Genomic DNA, 16069 nt, shown 5'->3' on the forward strand with positions numbered 1-16069 from the left:
AAAAAAAAGGCTGGGCACGGTGGCTTGAGCCTGTAATCCCAGCACTTTGGGAGGCCGAGGCGGGTGGATCACGAGGTCAGGAGATCAAGACCAACCTGGCTAACACAGTGAAACCCCGTCTCTACTAAAAATACAAAAAATTAGCAGGGTGTGGGGGCGGGCGCCTGTAGTCCCAGTTACTCGGAAGGCTGAGGCAGGAGAATGGCATGAACCCAGGAGGCAGAGCTTGCAGTGAGCCGAGATCGCGCCACTGCACTCCAGACTGGGAGAGAGAGCGAGACTCCGTCTCAAAAAAAAAAAAAAAAAAAAAAATTAGCTGGGTACGGTGGCTCACTCCTGTAGTCCCAGCTACTTGGGTGACTGAGAAAGGAGAATTGCTTGAACCCGGGAGGCAGAGGTTGCAGTGAGCCAAGATCATGCCACTGCACTCCAGCCTGGGAGACAGAGACTCCGTCTCAAAAAAAGGAAAAAAGCCAGCCAGGCGCGGTGGCTCATGCCTGTAATCCTAGCACTTTGGGAGGCCAAGGCGGGCAGATTGCCTGAGCTCAGAAGTTCAAGAACAGCCTGGACAAGATGGTGAAACCCCATCTCTACTAAAAAATACAAAAAATTAGCCGGGAATGGTGGCGTGTGCCTGTAGCCCCAGCTACTCAAGAGGCTGAGCCAGGAGAATCACTTGAACCCGGGAGGCAGAGGTTGCAGTGAGCCAAGATCACACCACTGCACTCTAGCTGCCTGGGTGACAGAGTGAGACTCCATCTCAAAAAAAAAATCGCTTAGGAAGAACTTCTGTTTTCCTCTCCAGACCTAGCCTGGAGCCTCACCCTGCCTTGGGGACTGGGCACCTTCTGCCTTTGTCTCCCTCAATGCATGGTAACTGGGCACCCCTCTCAGGACACCACAAGTCCGATCACCACTCCAGAAGCACAGGGATTCTGGTGACCGTTAAGGTAGCTGACTCCCAGGCAGATGTCTGCACCCCATCAGGTTCACTAACTAACCCAGTGGGGTGTAAGAAGAAAAAAAATCAGAATTTGTATTCTTTAGTTTTTAATCTGAGCCTGCTAAATATTCTACTTCAATGTAGGTTTTTAAAAATTTATTTATTTTTTGAGAAGAGTCTTGCTCTGTTGCCCAGGCTAGAGTGCAGTGGCTCTATCTCTGCTCACTGCAACCTCTGCCTCCTAGGTTCAAGCAATTCTCATGCCTCAGCCTCCCGAGTAGCTGGGACTATAGGCCTGTGCCACCACGCCTGGCTAATTTTTTTTTTCTTTTTTTTTTTGAGACGGAGTCTGGCTCTGTCTCCTAGGCTGGAGTGCAGTGGCGCGATCTCAGCTTACTGCAACCCGCGCCTCCCGGATTCAAGCAATTCTCCTGCCTCAGCCTCCCGAGTAGCTGGGACTACAGGCGCAAGCCACCATGCCCGGCTAATTTTTGTATTTTTAGTAGAGATGAGGTTTTGCCATGTTGGCCAGGCTGATCTCGAACTCCTGGCCTCAGGTGATTCACCCACCTCGGCCTCCCAAAGTGCTGGGATTACAGGCATAAGCCACCACGCCTGGCCAATTTTTGTATTTTCAGTAGAGATGGGTTTTTGCCATGTAGGCCAGGCTGGTCTCAAACTTCTGGCCTCAAGTGAGCAGCCCGCCTCAGCCTCTCAAAGTGCAGGGATTACAGGCATGAGCCACTGTTCCCAGCCCCTAATGTATGTTTTATAATGCGCTTATGAACACAGCAGAACACATATACCTAAGTTATAAATACTAAATATACAATTAAATACAAAATGAATGCTCAAAAATATTTTTGTGGGTTTTTTTTCAGTCTTTATTTTGTTTCCTTTCATATGTAGTCCTGCAGATCAAAAACATTTTCCCAGATGGGGTATGCAACCACAGTTTGCATTAGTGTTGGAGACCCCTGGAACGAGTTCTCACTTGAGGGGCAGCAATGATAAAGATTACTTGAGGCTGGCGCAGTGACTCACGCCTGTAATCCCAACACTTTGGGAGGCCGAGGCAGGATGATCACTTGAGCCCAGGAGTTCAAGATCAGGCTTGGGAACATAGGGGACTCTCTCTCTACAAAAATAAAAAAAATTAGTCGGGCATGGTGGTGCATGCCCATGGCCTCAGCTACTTGGGAGGCTGAGGTGGGAGACTCGCCTGGGCCCAGGAGGTCAAGGCTGCAGTGAACCATGATCACGCCATTGCACTCCTGCCTGGGCAACAGAGCAAGACCCTGTCTCAAAAAAAAAAACAAAACACTCTGCTTCAAGAGGCTGGATTCAAATTCTTAATTGGCTACTTTAAGCTCCAGGCTATGTGGCTGGATGAGTTTATAGGACCTTCCTAAGCCTCAGTTTCCTTATCTAAGAAATGGCGGTGGCAATAGCACCCACCTCAGTGGGGATTAAAAGAGCTGCTGTGGCCAGGCGAGGTGGCTCATGCCTGTAATCCCAGCACTTTGGGAGGCTGAGGAGGGTGGATCACCTGACATCAGGATTTCAAGACCAGCCTGGCCAACATGGTGAAACCCCATCTCTACAAAAATACAAAAATTAGCTGGGCATGATGGCTGGTGCCTGTAATCGCAGCTACTTGGGAGGCTGAGGCAGGAGAATCGCTTGAATCCTGGAGGCGGAGGTTCCCGTGAGCTGGGATCGTGTCACTGCACTCCAGCCCGGGCGACAAAGTCAGACTCCATCTCAAAATAATAATAATAATAATAATAATAATAATAAATCAAAGAGCTGCTGTGCATAAAGCCTGTAGCTCAGAGCCTGGCATGTGAACAGTAGCTGCGGTTATTAATTCAGCTACAGGGCCTTGGCCTGGCTAGTTATTAATTCAGCTACAGAGCTGGGCCTGGCTGGGCCTTTCGGTGGGTCCAGAGATGAAATGTACATGGGTCTTGCACGGTGGAGCTGACCTACTTAAGGAGACCCAAACCTAGGAACTGGTCATTATAAATTAGCGTGAGCAGGGCTAAGACAGAGACAGGGATGTCAGTAGACACTGACAGAGTGCAGGGATTCTTCGGGAAAGCTCTGATGCCTTGTGCAGAAAACAACAGAGAGATGTCTGAGAACACAGATGTAAGTCAGACACCCTCTTAGGTTAGAGAGGCAGTGTAGCCTAGTGATGAGGGGGCCTGGAGTTAAGACAGACTGGGATTGAATCCTGGCTTCCCTTGGGCAACTTACTTAACCTTTCTGTGCCTCAGTTTCAGTATCTTTTTTTTTTTGAGATGGAGTCTCCCTGTGTCGCCCATGCCTGTAATCCCAGCACTTTGGGAGGCCAAGGCGGGTGGATCACCTGAGGTCAGGAGTTCGAGACCAGGCTGGCCAACGTGGTGAAACCCCGTCTCTACTACAATTAAAAAATTAGCCAGGCATGGTGTCGTGTGCCTGTAATCCCAGCTACTCGGGAGGCTGAGGCAGGAGAATCGCTTGAACCCGGGAGGTGGAGGTTGCAGTGAGCCAAGATCGCACCACTGCACTCCAGCCTGGAAACAGAGGGAGACTCCATCTCAAAAACAAATTAATTAATTTAATTAAATTAAATAATATGTATCCATTTCGTAGAATGACTCCAAAGTGCCTAGAACAAGAGACAGCCACACGAGGTCCTCAATAAGTATCAGCTATCAGATTTTTGAACAGACATGTTGTGGGGCTGTGAAAGTTTCAGAAAGTGTCATTTCCCAGGCCCAAGGCAGCGACTTGCTTCTGGGTCCTGGTGCTGTTATTTCAAATGACTAACATTGTGACTATGTAATGAACCACTTCCAATTTTCTGTGAATTGGAAGATGACTGTCCTAATTCTGTTTTAGAACATCAGAGACCCCTGGATACCCAATTGTTAGGGGAGCCTGCTAACCAGACTCCTGTCCTGGAGTGGCAAGCCAGGCAGAAAGGGATGACCTTGAGGGGGGGTCACAGACCCTTTCTACAAGATTATTTTAATGCTAATGCTCAGACACTCCCAACAGGGCTCAGAGCCCTTTTGCTCTCATCCAGTGAGAGCGTGCTGTGGGTGCACATTACAAAAAAGCCCGGTTAGAGAAATGGAGCAAGCCCCCCAGGGTCTAGAAATGGATGGCTCTGGGAAATGGGGATTTCCCATCCCACTGAGGTGTGGCCACAGGTTCCCAGCACCCAGACCCCCTCTGAAGATGGCCAGGGAGTTAAGAAGATGAGGGGCCAGGGTGGGGGTGTACAGTCAGAGACTGAGCAGGCCTTTCAAAGTGGGAGGAGGGCCTGGTAAGTAGGTAGCTGGGGAGTTATCATTCCCATTTCACAGTTGAGGAAACGGAGGCCCAAAGCACAGAGACTTCTGTTTTCTCTAAGCAAAGATTAGCCTGGTACAAGTACAGCTGATGACCCAGCCCTGACATCCTCCTCTCCCTAACTCCCCCATCCAGGCATTTGGTGTAGACACCTCTGAGGGAGTTAGGAGCCCTGGGGGCCAAACCAACTCGGTTACTGTTTCCCATGTGGATCTTGAACAAATCACCTGTCTTCTGAGCTTGTTTCCTCATCTGTACAAGGGGTTGGTTACTATGCCCCACCTTCACCCCTTCCTATTTTTCTTCCAATCCCCTCACTCTGAAGCTTGCCCAGAAACTCATCCCAAAGGGGCAAACCCATCTGGAGGCCTGGAGGTCATTGGCCCTGGCTCAGGGATCCTGTCTGCTCCCAGCCCACAAGGAGCGGATATGGGCCAACCTAGTGGTTCGTGTCCACCTGGCCCAGACCCAGAGATGTCTTCATTCTGGGAGTTTTCCCAAGAGCTCATCCCCGTCCTTCTCTCCCCAGCGCTTCCCGTTCTCTGGTCCCTCAGCACCTTCAGTTGGTCCAAGTCTTTTCTACAAACACACAAACATGCAGACCCTTTTTCTGCCAGACCCATGATGGCGGTGTTTGTGGGGACAGGGCCTACATAATTTAGCTCATTTAATCTTCACAACACCCTGGGGAGGTAGCTCTATGTACCCACTTTCCAGATGTGGAAACTCATGGTTACAGAGAGCAAAGGTCTTTCTCCAGATCCCAGTGTTGGCGGTGGAGGTCTTGGCCTGTTTTTTTTCTGTTACGTCTCCCTGTCTCCCTTCACAATCTTCCATGGAGTGTTCAGAATGGTACCCAACCATGGCCAGTCTCTCAAATGTTACATTATGCAGCCATTAAAACAATGATTACACATACACAAATGACTCACCACAACGAGAAAATGCTTATGACACAATATTCAAGGGAAAAGCAGGACATAAAAGTTGCAGATACAGTATGATAAAATTATATGAAAATGGTTGTGCATGGAAAAAAGACTGAAAGGAAACACACCAAAATATCCAGAGTGATTGCTTGTGTCCTGGTACTATGGATGATTTCTTTCCTACTTTTCTACTTTTCTACATTTGCCAAATAGTCAATCGGCATACAGTTTTACAACAAAGAAAAGGCACCAATGATAATAATGATAATAATAAAAAGAATGATAGGGCCGGGTGCGGTGGCTCACGCCTGTAATCCCAGCACTTTGGGAGGCCGAGGAGGGCGGATCACCTGAGGTCAGAGTTTGGAGACCAGCCGAAACCCTGTCTCTACTAAAAACACACAAAAATTAGCCGGGCGTGGTGGTGCATGCCTGTAATCCCAGCTACTAGGGAGGCTGAGGCAGGAGAATTTCTTGAACCCGGGAGGCAGAGGTTGCAGTGAGCCGAGATCGTGCCAGCAACAGAGTGAGCCTCCGTCTCAAAAAAACAAAACAAACAAATAAATAATAATAAGAAGAAGAATGATAACAATACATTTGCGGTTGAAATATTTGGAAACCTGCTGCTTCCTCTTCAACTTCCTCTCCTTCAATTCCCTCCAAAGTCTACGTTTTCAGGACAACGTGACTATAACCCAGAGACAAGGGAGGATTTGTGGGGAGCAGGCAGTATCTCCACAGACCCACGCCCACCTCCTCCTCCTCTCCTTTGACCCGGTTCTCCTCTCTGTCGAGTGAGGACCCCCACCCCGGGCCCTCCTCCCAGCACCTACCCCAGCTGCTGCTGGCGCTCACCTGAAGCTTGCTGGCCGGCCTTCGAGATGCGAAGTGCGCACACCTGCGCCTGCAGGTGAGGACTCCGCTGGGGAGCGCTCCGGGAGGAGGGAGCCGGCCGGGGGCGGGGCCGCGACGTCACCGGCCCCGCCCCGCGCCGCTTCCCGGCCCCGCCCCGCCCCGCCCCGGTTTCCCGGCCCCGGGGGTTTCGTGGTTCTCATGCTTGCGGGGTGAGGCGCTGGGACACTTCTCCCGGCACGCACGCCCCACATGGCTTGGGCCCCGGGCGTCAGCCGCGCCCGCCTTGGAGGGAACCTCCAAGTGCGGTCCTCGGGGGTGGGCGGACTGAAAGGGGAGGTCCCGCTCTCCCAGATGAGCATCTTTCTGATCTCCCAGATCGGAAAGAGCTGGGATCCCCCACCCCACCTCCACCCCTGGGTTACTTAGAACTCTTGGGGCCTCGGACTTCAGGTTCAGATCACCTGGAGTAAGGGATGACCTCGGAGGGATGAGGAGCCTCCGAAAGGCCTGTTTCCTTCTTCTCGCAGCCCACTCTCTGTACTTCTCTCTAGCCCGCTCCAACACCTAAGAGAGAGATAGGGACATGGAGATCGGGGTGTTTGAGTCAAGTTATCTTTGGATCTGACACCTGCGCTCGGGAAACTATCCATCTTCTTTGTATTATCTGAGACTGCTTGTATTTGGCAAATTTTTTTCTTGAAAATATCAGCCTGCTGGTGGTGGCAGAGATAAGGGTCTCCGCTCTGTGGGACATGTTCCAGCTGCCCAAGAGTCGTAAATTAGCGTTTGCCTTAGGGCAGCAATTCCATTTCTGGAAATCTCTTCCAAGGAAGTCATGCAGAATACCTGTTCATTGTGGAGATCTTTTTATTTACTTTTTTTTTTTTTTGAAGCAGGGAGGGTGTTGCTCTGTTGCCCAGGCTGGAGTGCAGTGGTGTGATCACGGCTCACTGCAGCCTCGAACTCCTGGGCTCAAGCCATCTGCCCACCTCAGTCTCCTGAGTAGCTGGGACTACAGGCGAGCACCACACCCTTCTAATTTTTCCATCTTTTGTAGAGATGGGGTCTCTGGCCAGGCGTGGTGGCTCATGCCTGTAATTCCAGCACTCTGTGAGGCAGAGGTGGGTGGATCACTTGAGGTCAGGAGTTCAAGACCAGCCTGGCCAACATGGTGAAACCTCGTCTGTTCTAAAAATACAAAAATTAGCTGGGTGTGGTGGTGCATGCCTGTAGTCCCAGCTACTTGGAAGACTGAGGCAGGAGGATAGCTTGAACCTGGGAGGCGGAGGTGGCAGTGAGCAGAGAACGCACCACAGCACTCCAGCCTGGCAACAGAGTGAGCTCCTGTCTCAAAAAAAAAAAAAAAAAAAAAAAAAAGGTGGGGTCTCACTATGTTTCCCAGGCTAGTCTTGAACTCCTGGGCTCAAGTGATGAACCTACCTCAGCCTCCCAAAGTGCTAGAGTTAGAGGCGTGAGCCACTGCACCCAGGCATTGTGGAGTTCTTTATAATGGGGAGGGTTGGGGCTGGTCTAAGTGTCCAGAGAAGGGGGTTCTTTAACAGAGCAAACACACAATAGAACATTATGCAAGCATTAAGTTATGTTTACAAACAGCTTATAATAATATGAGGAAATATGTTATAATATGAAGAGAATAAAAGCAGGATGTCAATGTGTGGTGACAGCAGGGTCACAGCTATACTTAAAAGCAAAACAATTTATGCACAAGGAAGAGTCTGGAAGGAAAATGTTCACTACGACTATTTCTGGGTGGTGGCACGATGAGGCTTCTTTATTATCCTTCTGTTTCCCTGCTGCTTTTTCAACATCTAATAAGCTTATATCACTTTTATAAAGTTTCTTCATTTCTTTTTTTTTAATTAAAAAAATTTTTTTTTGATACGGAGTCTTGCTCTGTTGCCCAGGCTGGAGTGCAATGGCGCAATTTCAGCCCACTGCAACCTCCGCCTCCCAGGTTCAAGCGATTCTCCTGCCTCAGCCTCCCGAGTAGCTGGGACTATAGGTGCCCGCCACCGTACCCAGCTAGTTTTTTGTATTTTTGGTAGAGACAGGGTTTCACCATGTTAGCCAGGATGGTCTCGATCTCCTGACCTCGTGATCCGCCCGCCTCGGCCTCCCAAAGTGCTGGGATTACATGCGTGAGCCATCACATACGACCTAATTTTTGTATTTTTAGTCGAGGCGGGGTTTCACCACATTGGCCAGGCTGGTCTCGAACTCCTGAACTCAGATGATCCGCCTGCCTTGGCCTCTCAAAGTGCAGGGATTACAGACGTGAGCCGCTACGCCCAGCCAAGTTTCTTCATTCCTTAAAAAGTTCCCAGTTTCAGGGCACGGTGGCTCACACCTGTAATCCCAGCACTTTGGGAGGCCAAGACAGGTGGATCACTTGAGGTCAGGACTTTGAGACCAGCTTGGCCAACATGGTGAAACCCCATCTCTACTAAAAATACAAAAATTAGCCAGGCAGGGCGGCACACATCTGTAATCCCAGCTACTCAGGAGGCTGAGGCAGGAGAATTGCTTGAACCCGTGAGGCGGAGGTTGCAGTGAGCTGATATCACACCATTGCATTCTAGCCTGAGTGACAAGAGCAAAACTCCATCTAAAAAATAAAAATAAATAAAAACGTAAAAATAAAAATACAAAAATTAGCCAAGCATGATGGCGGGCACCTGTAATCCCAGCTACTCAGGACACTGGGGCAGGAGAATGGCTTGAGCCCAGGAGGCGGAGGCTGCAGTGAGCTGAGATCACGCCACTGCACTTCAGCCTGGGTGACAGAGCAAGACTCAAGAAAAAAAAAAAGTTCCCATTAGTTGAGCACCTACTATAATCTAGGATAAGCCCCTTTCATGTAATCCTTGCCATAGTCCTGGGGTAGGAATTCTTATTTGTTCATGTTACAGATGAGGAAAGAAGGGTCTGAGAGGTTGATTCCCAAAGTCACATGTGTAGAAAGGGCCAGAGGCCTTTCTGTTCTAAGCCCAACAGGGCCTCTTAGGCAGACTCCTGGTGAGCCACCAGGCTAAAAGGCTACCAGCCCCCACTGGGCTAAAGGGAGTCAAGGAGCAGAGTTTGTTTACCCTTGGGCAACAGCTTCAAAAAAAGGCAGTGTGGAAGGAAACCACAGAGTGTGAGGGGCAGGAGTCTCACCCTGCCTTCTTCCTGAGGGGGAGCCCCTTCCTCCCACCCAGGGGGCTTTGAGGCTGGCAGTGCCCACCCAGAAAGGACCCAGGGAGGACAGAGCTTCCCAGAGTTCAAGCTGCAAGACTGAGAGGTCAGCTATCAGGCCCATCCACCAATAATGTAATATATATATTATACATAATATATATATTACATATAAATATATAATATATAAAAGTATATATAATTTATATAATATATAAAATATATATTTTATATATTATATAAAATATATAATTTATATAATATATAAAATATATAATTTATATAATATATAAAATATATATTTTATATAATATATAAAATATATAATTTATATAATATATAAAATATATATTTATATAACATATAAATATATAATTTATATATTATATAAATATATTTTATATATTATATAAAATATATATTTATATAATATATAAAATATATATTTAATATATTATATAAATATATTTTTTATATTTTATATATAGCCGGGCACAGTGGCTCAAGCCTGTAATTCCAGCACTTTGGGAAGCCGAGACGGGCAGATCACCTGAGGTTCTGGAGTTTGAGATCAATCTGGCCAACATGGGGAAACCCTGTCTCTACGAAAAATACAAAAATTAGATGGACATGGTGGCAGGAGCCTGTAATCCCAGCTACTCAGGAGGCTGAGGCAGGAGAATCACTTGAAACAGGGAGGCAGAGGTTGCAGTGAGCCGAGATTGCGCTACTGCACTCCGGCTTGGGCAACAAGAGCAAAACTCCATCTCAAAAGAAGAAAAGAAAATGTCAGTAGCTTTTAGTATATTCACAAGGCTTTGCAACCACTAATACTATCTAATTCCCCAATTTTTTTTTTTTTTTTTTGAGATGGAGTCTCACTCTGTCGCCCAGGCTGGACTGCAGTGGCACCAGCTTGGCTCACTGCAACCTCCACCTCCCAGGTTCAAGCGATTCTCCTGCCTCAGCCTCCTGGGTAGCTGGGACAGGCACCCGCCACCATGCCTGGCTAATTTTTGTAGTTTCGGTAGAGATGGGGCTTCACCACGTAGGCCAGGCTGGTCTTGAACTCCTGACCTCAAGCAATCTGTCCACTTCGGCCTCCCAAAGCAGTGGGACTACAGGCGTGAGGCACCATGCCCAGACTAATTCCCCAATATTTTTATTGACCTAAAAAAAACCCCCAGCTGGGCGCGGTGGCTCACGCCTGTAATCCCAGCACTTTGGGAGGCTGAGGCAGGCGGATCACGAGGTCAGGAGATCGAGACCATCCTGGCTAACACGGTGAAACCCCGTCTCTACTAAAAACACAAAAAATTAGCCGGAGGTAGTGGCAGGCACCTGTAGTCCCAGCTACTCGGGAGGCTGAGGCAGGAGAATGGCGTGAACCCAGGAGGCACAGACTGCAGTGAGCCGAGATTGCGCCACTGACTCCAGCCTGGGCCACAGAACAAGACTCCGTCTCAAAAAAAAAAAAAAAAAAAAGAAACCCCATCTCCACTCGCAGTCGCTCCCCACTTCAGCCCTCCCCCCAGCCTCTGGGGACCGCTAATGGACTTTTGTCTCTGGATTTGCCTCTTTTGGACAGCTCATGTAAATGGAGACAGCATCTGGCTTCTTTCACTCAGTGTCGTGTTTTCAAGGTTCATCCATGTTGTAATGTGTGTCAGGTCCTCCTTCCTTTTCGTCACCGAGTAAGATTCTAGACTGAGCCCCACAGTCTGGATTTAGTCGACTGCATCCTTCTTGGGGTTTTTTTGGTTTTGTTTTGTTTTTCTGAGATGGAGTCTCACTCTGTCATCCAGGCTAGAGTGCAGTGGTGTGATCTCAGCTCACTGCAAACTCTGCCTCCTGGGTTCAAGCGATTCTTCTGCCTGAGCCTCCCAAGTAGCTGGGACAGGCACCTGCCATCACGCCTGGCTAATTTTTGTAGCTTTAGTAGAGACAGGGTTTCACCACATTGGCCAGGTTGGTCTTGAACTCCTGACCTCAAGTGATCTGCCCACCGTGGCTTCCCAAAGTGCTAGGATTACAGGCCACCGCATCCAGCCCTCGTGGGTATTTTGTTTGTTTGTTTGTTTTTTTATGGAGTCTTGCTCTGTCGCCTAGGCTGGAGTGCAGTGGTGTAACCTCGGCTCACTGCAAACTCTGCCTCCTGGGTTCAAGAGATTCTCCTGCCTCACCCTCCCAAGTAGCTAGTATTACAGGCATTCACCACCATCCCTAGCTAATTTTTGCATTTTTAATAGAGACAGGGTTTCACCAGGTTGGCCAGGCTGGTCTTGAATTCCTGACCTCAGATGACCTGCCCCCCTCAGCTTCCCAAAGTGCTAGGATTATAGGCGTAAGCCACCGCACCCAGCCCTTGGGTTTTTTTTTTTTAAATGTGCTCCACTACCCCCATATTTCCCTAAGCTGGTAATCAAGTGTAGATCCTAGAGGCTGGTAGCTTGATTTGATTTGAATTCAATGATTTTATCAAGAATATTTTGGCCAGGTGTGGTGGCTCACGCCTGTAATCCCAGCACTTTGGGAGGCCAAGGCCAGTGGATCACAAGGTCAGGAGTTCCAGATCAGCCTGGCCAACATGGTGAAACCCTGTCTCTAGTAAAAATACAAAAATTAGCAGGGTGTGGTGGTGGGTGCCTGTTATCCCAGCTGCTTGGGAGGCTGAGATAGAAGAATCACTTGATCCCGGGAGAGGGAGGTTGCAGTGAGCAGAGATTGCACCACTGCACTCCAGCCTGGGCAACAGAGCAAGACTCCTTCTCAAAAGGAGTCTTTTTTTTTTTTTTTTGAGACGGAGTCTGGCTCTGTCGCCCAGGCTGGAGTGCAGTGGTGCTATCTCAGCTCACTGCAAGCTCTGCCTCCTGGGTTCACACCATTCTCCTGCCTCAGCCTCCCGAGTAGCTGGGACTACAGGTGCCTGCCACCACGCCCGGCTAATTTTTGTGTATTTTTAGTAGAGACAGGGTTTCACCGCGTTAGCCAGGATGGTCTCGATCTCCTGACCTCATGATCCACGCGCCTCAGCCTCCCAAAGTGCTGAGATTACAGGCGTGAGCCACAGCGCCCGGCCAAAAAAAGAATATTTCATAGATGACATTGTGTCCTTCCTGGTGCACCAGAGAAGGAGGCCCATAGGGTTGGGCCGCCCTACCTTTTAGTGACCTTAAGGTTAATCAGTGGCTTTAGGTGTTGTTAGCCTCATCCTTCTGCTGCAAAGTTTCCCATCAATCTTTTACCCAGTGGATTTAGCATCCATTGGTGATCATTGACCAGGCATGCAATTTCATCCTTCAGTTTGTAGATTAAAAAACTGGCCCAGATGGGTGTGGTGACTCATGCCTGTAAGCCCAGCACTTTGGGAGGCCAAGGCAGGTGGATCACCAGAGGTCAGGAGTTCGAGACCAGCCTGTCCAACATGGTGAGACCCCGTCTCTACTAAATAATACAAAAATTAGCTGGGCGTGGTGGTGGGTACCTGTAATCCCAGCTACTCGGGAGGCTGAGGCAGGAGAATCACTTAAACCCAGAAGGCAGAGGTTGAGTGAGCAGAGATCTTGCCATTGCACTCCAGCCTGGGCGACAGAGCAAGAGTCCATCTCAAAAAACAGAAAAGGAAAAGAAAAAAGAAAAAAAACCCTCAAAAACTGGCCAGGAGCAGTGGCTCACACCTGTAATCCCAGGCTGAAGCGGGCAGATCACTTGAGGTCAGGAGTTCAAGACTAGCCCGACCAACATGGTGAAACCCCATACCTACTAAAAGATACAAAAATTAGCCGGGCGTTGTGGCGGGTGCCTGTAGTCCTAGCCACTTGGGAGGCTGAGGCAGTAGAACAGCTTGAATCCAGGAGGCGGAGGTTGCAGTGAGCCAAGATGGCGCCACTGCACTTCAGCCTGGGTGACAGAGCAAGACTCCATCTCAAACAAAAAACAAAAACCAAAAAACGGAGGCCACGAAGAAGAGAAGGGATTTGCTCAAGATCCCAAGACTAGTCATAATCGATAGCAACTACACATTGTGCCCTTGCTCTGCGCCTGGGACTGTTCTAAGGGCTTTTCATGAGCTGACTCATTTAATCCTCTCAACAACCCCCTGTGGTTGGCCTTATATTATGTTCCTCCTTTTCAAATGAGGAAACTGAGGAGGCCCCAAAATGGTGGTGGTGCCACCTTTTTTTTTTGAGACAGAGTCTTGCTCTGTCACCCAGGCTGGAGTGCAGTGGCGCAGTCTCAGCTCACTGCAAGCTCCGCCTCCCGGGTTCATGCCATTCTCCTGCCTCAGCCTCCCGAGTAGCTGGGACTACAGGCGCCGGCCACCACGCCCGGCTAATTTTTTTGTATTTTTAGTAGAGACGGGGTTTCACCATGTTAGCCAGGATGGTCTCGATCTCCTGACCTCATGATCTGCCCACCTCGGCCTCCCAAAGTGCTGAGATTACAGATGTGAGCCACCGCGCCCGGCCGAGGTGCCACCTTTGATGCATCGGTTGCTAATTCACGTTGGGAGATCCTGGAGGACCAAGAAACCAGAAAACACGGTTCTTGCTCTGGTAAGTGTAGACATGGACAAGGTGATCAGAGCCATAAGAGAGAAGGGATGGGAGTCACGAAGCCTTCCCAGAGGAGCTTCACTGCAGCTGGGCCTTCAAGTATGTGTAGGAGTTTGCCGAGGCAGTAAAGGCAGAGGCCCACCATCTGAGTCAGGCCTGGGGTGTGATTCGGGCCGGGGCAACGACTCCATTCCTCATCACAGACAACCTTCCATGAATCTCTGCCCTTGGGCAGGAGGAAGAGGGAGAGGGTGTGGCTTGGCCCATTGCATACTTGGAGTCTGTGGACAGCATTACAAGATGAGGATTGCTGAGAGCTCTGGACTAGGAGTCTGAAGATGAACCTTCTTCTTCTTCTTTTCTTTTCTTTTTTTTTTCTTTTGAGACAGAGTTTCACTCGTTGCCCAGGCTGGAGTGCAATGGTGAGATCTCGATTCGCCGCAACGTCTGCCTCCCGGGTTCAAGCGATTCTCCTGCCTCAGCCTCCCAAGTAGCTGGGATTACAGGCATGCACCACCACGCCCGGCTAATTTTGTATTTTTAGTAGAGATGGAGTTTCTCCATGTTGGTCAGGCTGGTCTCGAACTCCCAACATCAGATGATCTGCCCGCCTCGGCCTCCCAAAGTGCTTGGATTACAGGTGTGAGCCACTGCGTCCAGTCCTAAGCTGAACCTTCTGTGGGCTGCAGAAGACGCCTGGGTGCTGTACTCAGGTGCGGTCCCTCCCCTCAAAGGCCTAAGATAAACGGATAGAGATGGAACTGAGGGTGAGTCATTCCCAGCCCAGAATGGGGAGAGGTCATCCAGCTCTGGTCCTAGCTCCAGCTTCAAGATTCAGACCAGAGAGATTCACCCGGACCACTGACTTGAAAAGAGCCCCAGCAAACTTGGATTCAAAGTGCCCCTTGAAATATATGTGTATTTGCTTCTATGTACATACAGCATCTCTGGATGGGCCCAGAAGAAAAATATTTGCGAGTCATGCTTTTTTTTTTTTTTTTTTTGAGACGGAGTATTGCTCTTTTGCCCAGGCCAGAGTGCAGTGGCGCAATCTCGGCTCACTGCAAGCTCCACCTCCCGGGTTCACACCATTCTCCTGCCTCAGCCTCCCGAGTAGCTGGGACTATAGGCGCCCGCCACCGAACCCGGCTAATTTTTTGTATTTTTAGTAGAGACGGGGTTTCACCGTGTTAACCAGGATGGTCTTGATCTCCTGACCTTGTGATCCGCCCGCCAAGGCCTCCCAAAGTGCTGGGATTACAGGCGTAAGCCACAGCGCCCAGCCCATGCTTTCTTTAGTATATAAAAAGCAGTTACAAATCAATAAGAAAAATACTAACAATATAATATAAAAATGACTAAGAATAGTAAGAGACTGTTCCTAGGAAAGAAAATACAAAGGTTGGGGACAGGGCGGAAGGGAAACTGAGAGGGAAGGAGACTGTACTGTACCCTCTTTGGTAACTTTTTTTTTTTTTGAGACAGGGTCTCACTCTGTCGCCCAGGCTGGAGTGCAGTGGTGTGATCTTGGCTCACTACAACCTCCGCCTCCCAGGTTCAAGCGATTCTCCTGCCTCAGCCTCCCAAGTAGCTGGGATTACAGGTGTGCACCACCACGCCCTGCTGACTTTTTGTATTTTAGTAGAGACGGGGTTTCACCATGTTGGCCAGGCTGGTCTCGAACTCCTAACCTCAGGCGATTTGCCTGCCTCAGCCTCAAAGTGCTGGGACTGCAGGCGTGAGCCACCGTGCCCGCCCAACTTTTGAATTTTGATCTATGTGAAAATATTTTCCATTCCATAAATCGAATTAAATTAAATGACCAATTTCCCCATTTTACAGAGAAGGAAACTGGGTCAACAGAATCTGCAGGCTCCTCTCCCACAAGGCCCAGGGTGAGGGCAGAATGGTGAGGGAAGGGGACCTGCCACCAGGCATCCTTGGGAGGGTGCTCCCCTTGGCTTCCTGATTTAATGCTCAGCTGCCTCTCCAGTTTGCAGATGTGGAAATGGAGGCACAGAGTGCGAGAAGGACACCCCAGGCTCACTGGCTGGGGTACAGTGGGGACCTAACACCCTCCTTGAGCCCTGTCACCACACAATGCCACCCCCAGCTAGGCATGACCAATTTCTCATTTTACTGGCGCCGGCCTTCTTCAGCGTCAACTTTCTGGTCGTTTGACCAAAGTGGACCATTGTTTCCCCAAATTACACTTTAACAACAACAACAAAAAAAGGCTAAGC

General features: G+C 49.3%; 2 protein-coding genes across 6 annotated transcripts in view; both read right to left on the reverse strand.

The window, feature by feature from the left end:
• CSNK1E (casein kinase 1 epsilon) overlaps positions 1–6139 on the reverse strand; it is a 46204-nt gene extending 40065 nt beyond the window's left edge. For both annotated transcript variants that reach the window (XM_055105707.2, XM_063603295.1), the window contains exon 1: positions 6076–6139. The gene's annotated coding sequence lies outside the window, so the exon portion shown is untranslated. The remainder of the gene's footprint in view (positions 1–6075) is intronic.
• Positions 6140–9765: 3626 nt separating this feature from the next.
• The window catches only part of LOC117977447 (putative tyrosine-protein phosphatase TPTE), a 59060-nt gene continuing 52756 nt past the window's right edge, over positions 9766–16069 (reverse strand). For 2 of the 4 annotated variants that reach the window (XM_034948838.3, XM_063603305.1), the window contains one exon: positions 13793–14562. In XM_034948838.3, coding sequence (XP_034804729.1) covers positions 14421–14562 — 142 coding nt within the window. In that variant the 3' untranslated portion in view covers positions 13793–14420. The other 2 variants (XR_010111796.1, XM_063603304.1) reach the window with 2 other exon arrangements.

Source organism: Pan paniscus, chromosome 23, assembly GCF_029289425.2.
Source record: "Pan paniscus chromosome 23, NHGRI_mPanPan1-v2.0_pri, whole genome shotgun sequence".
Classification (NCBI taxonomy): Eukaryota; Metazoa; Chordata; class Mammalia; order Primates; family Hominidae; genus Pan; species Pan paniscus.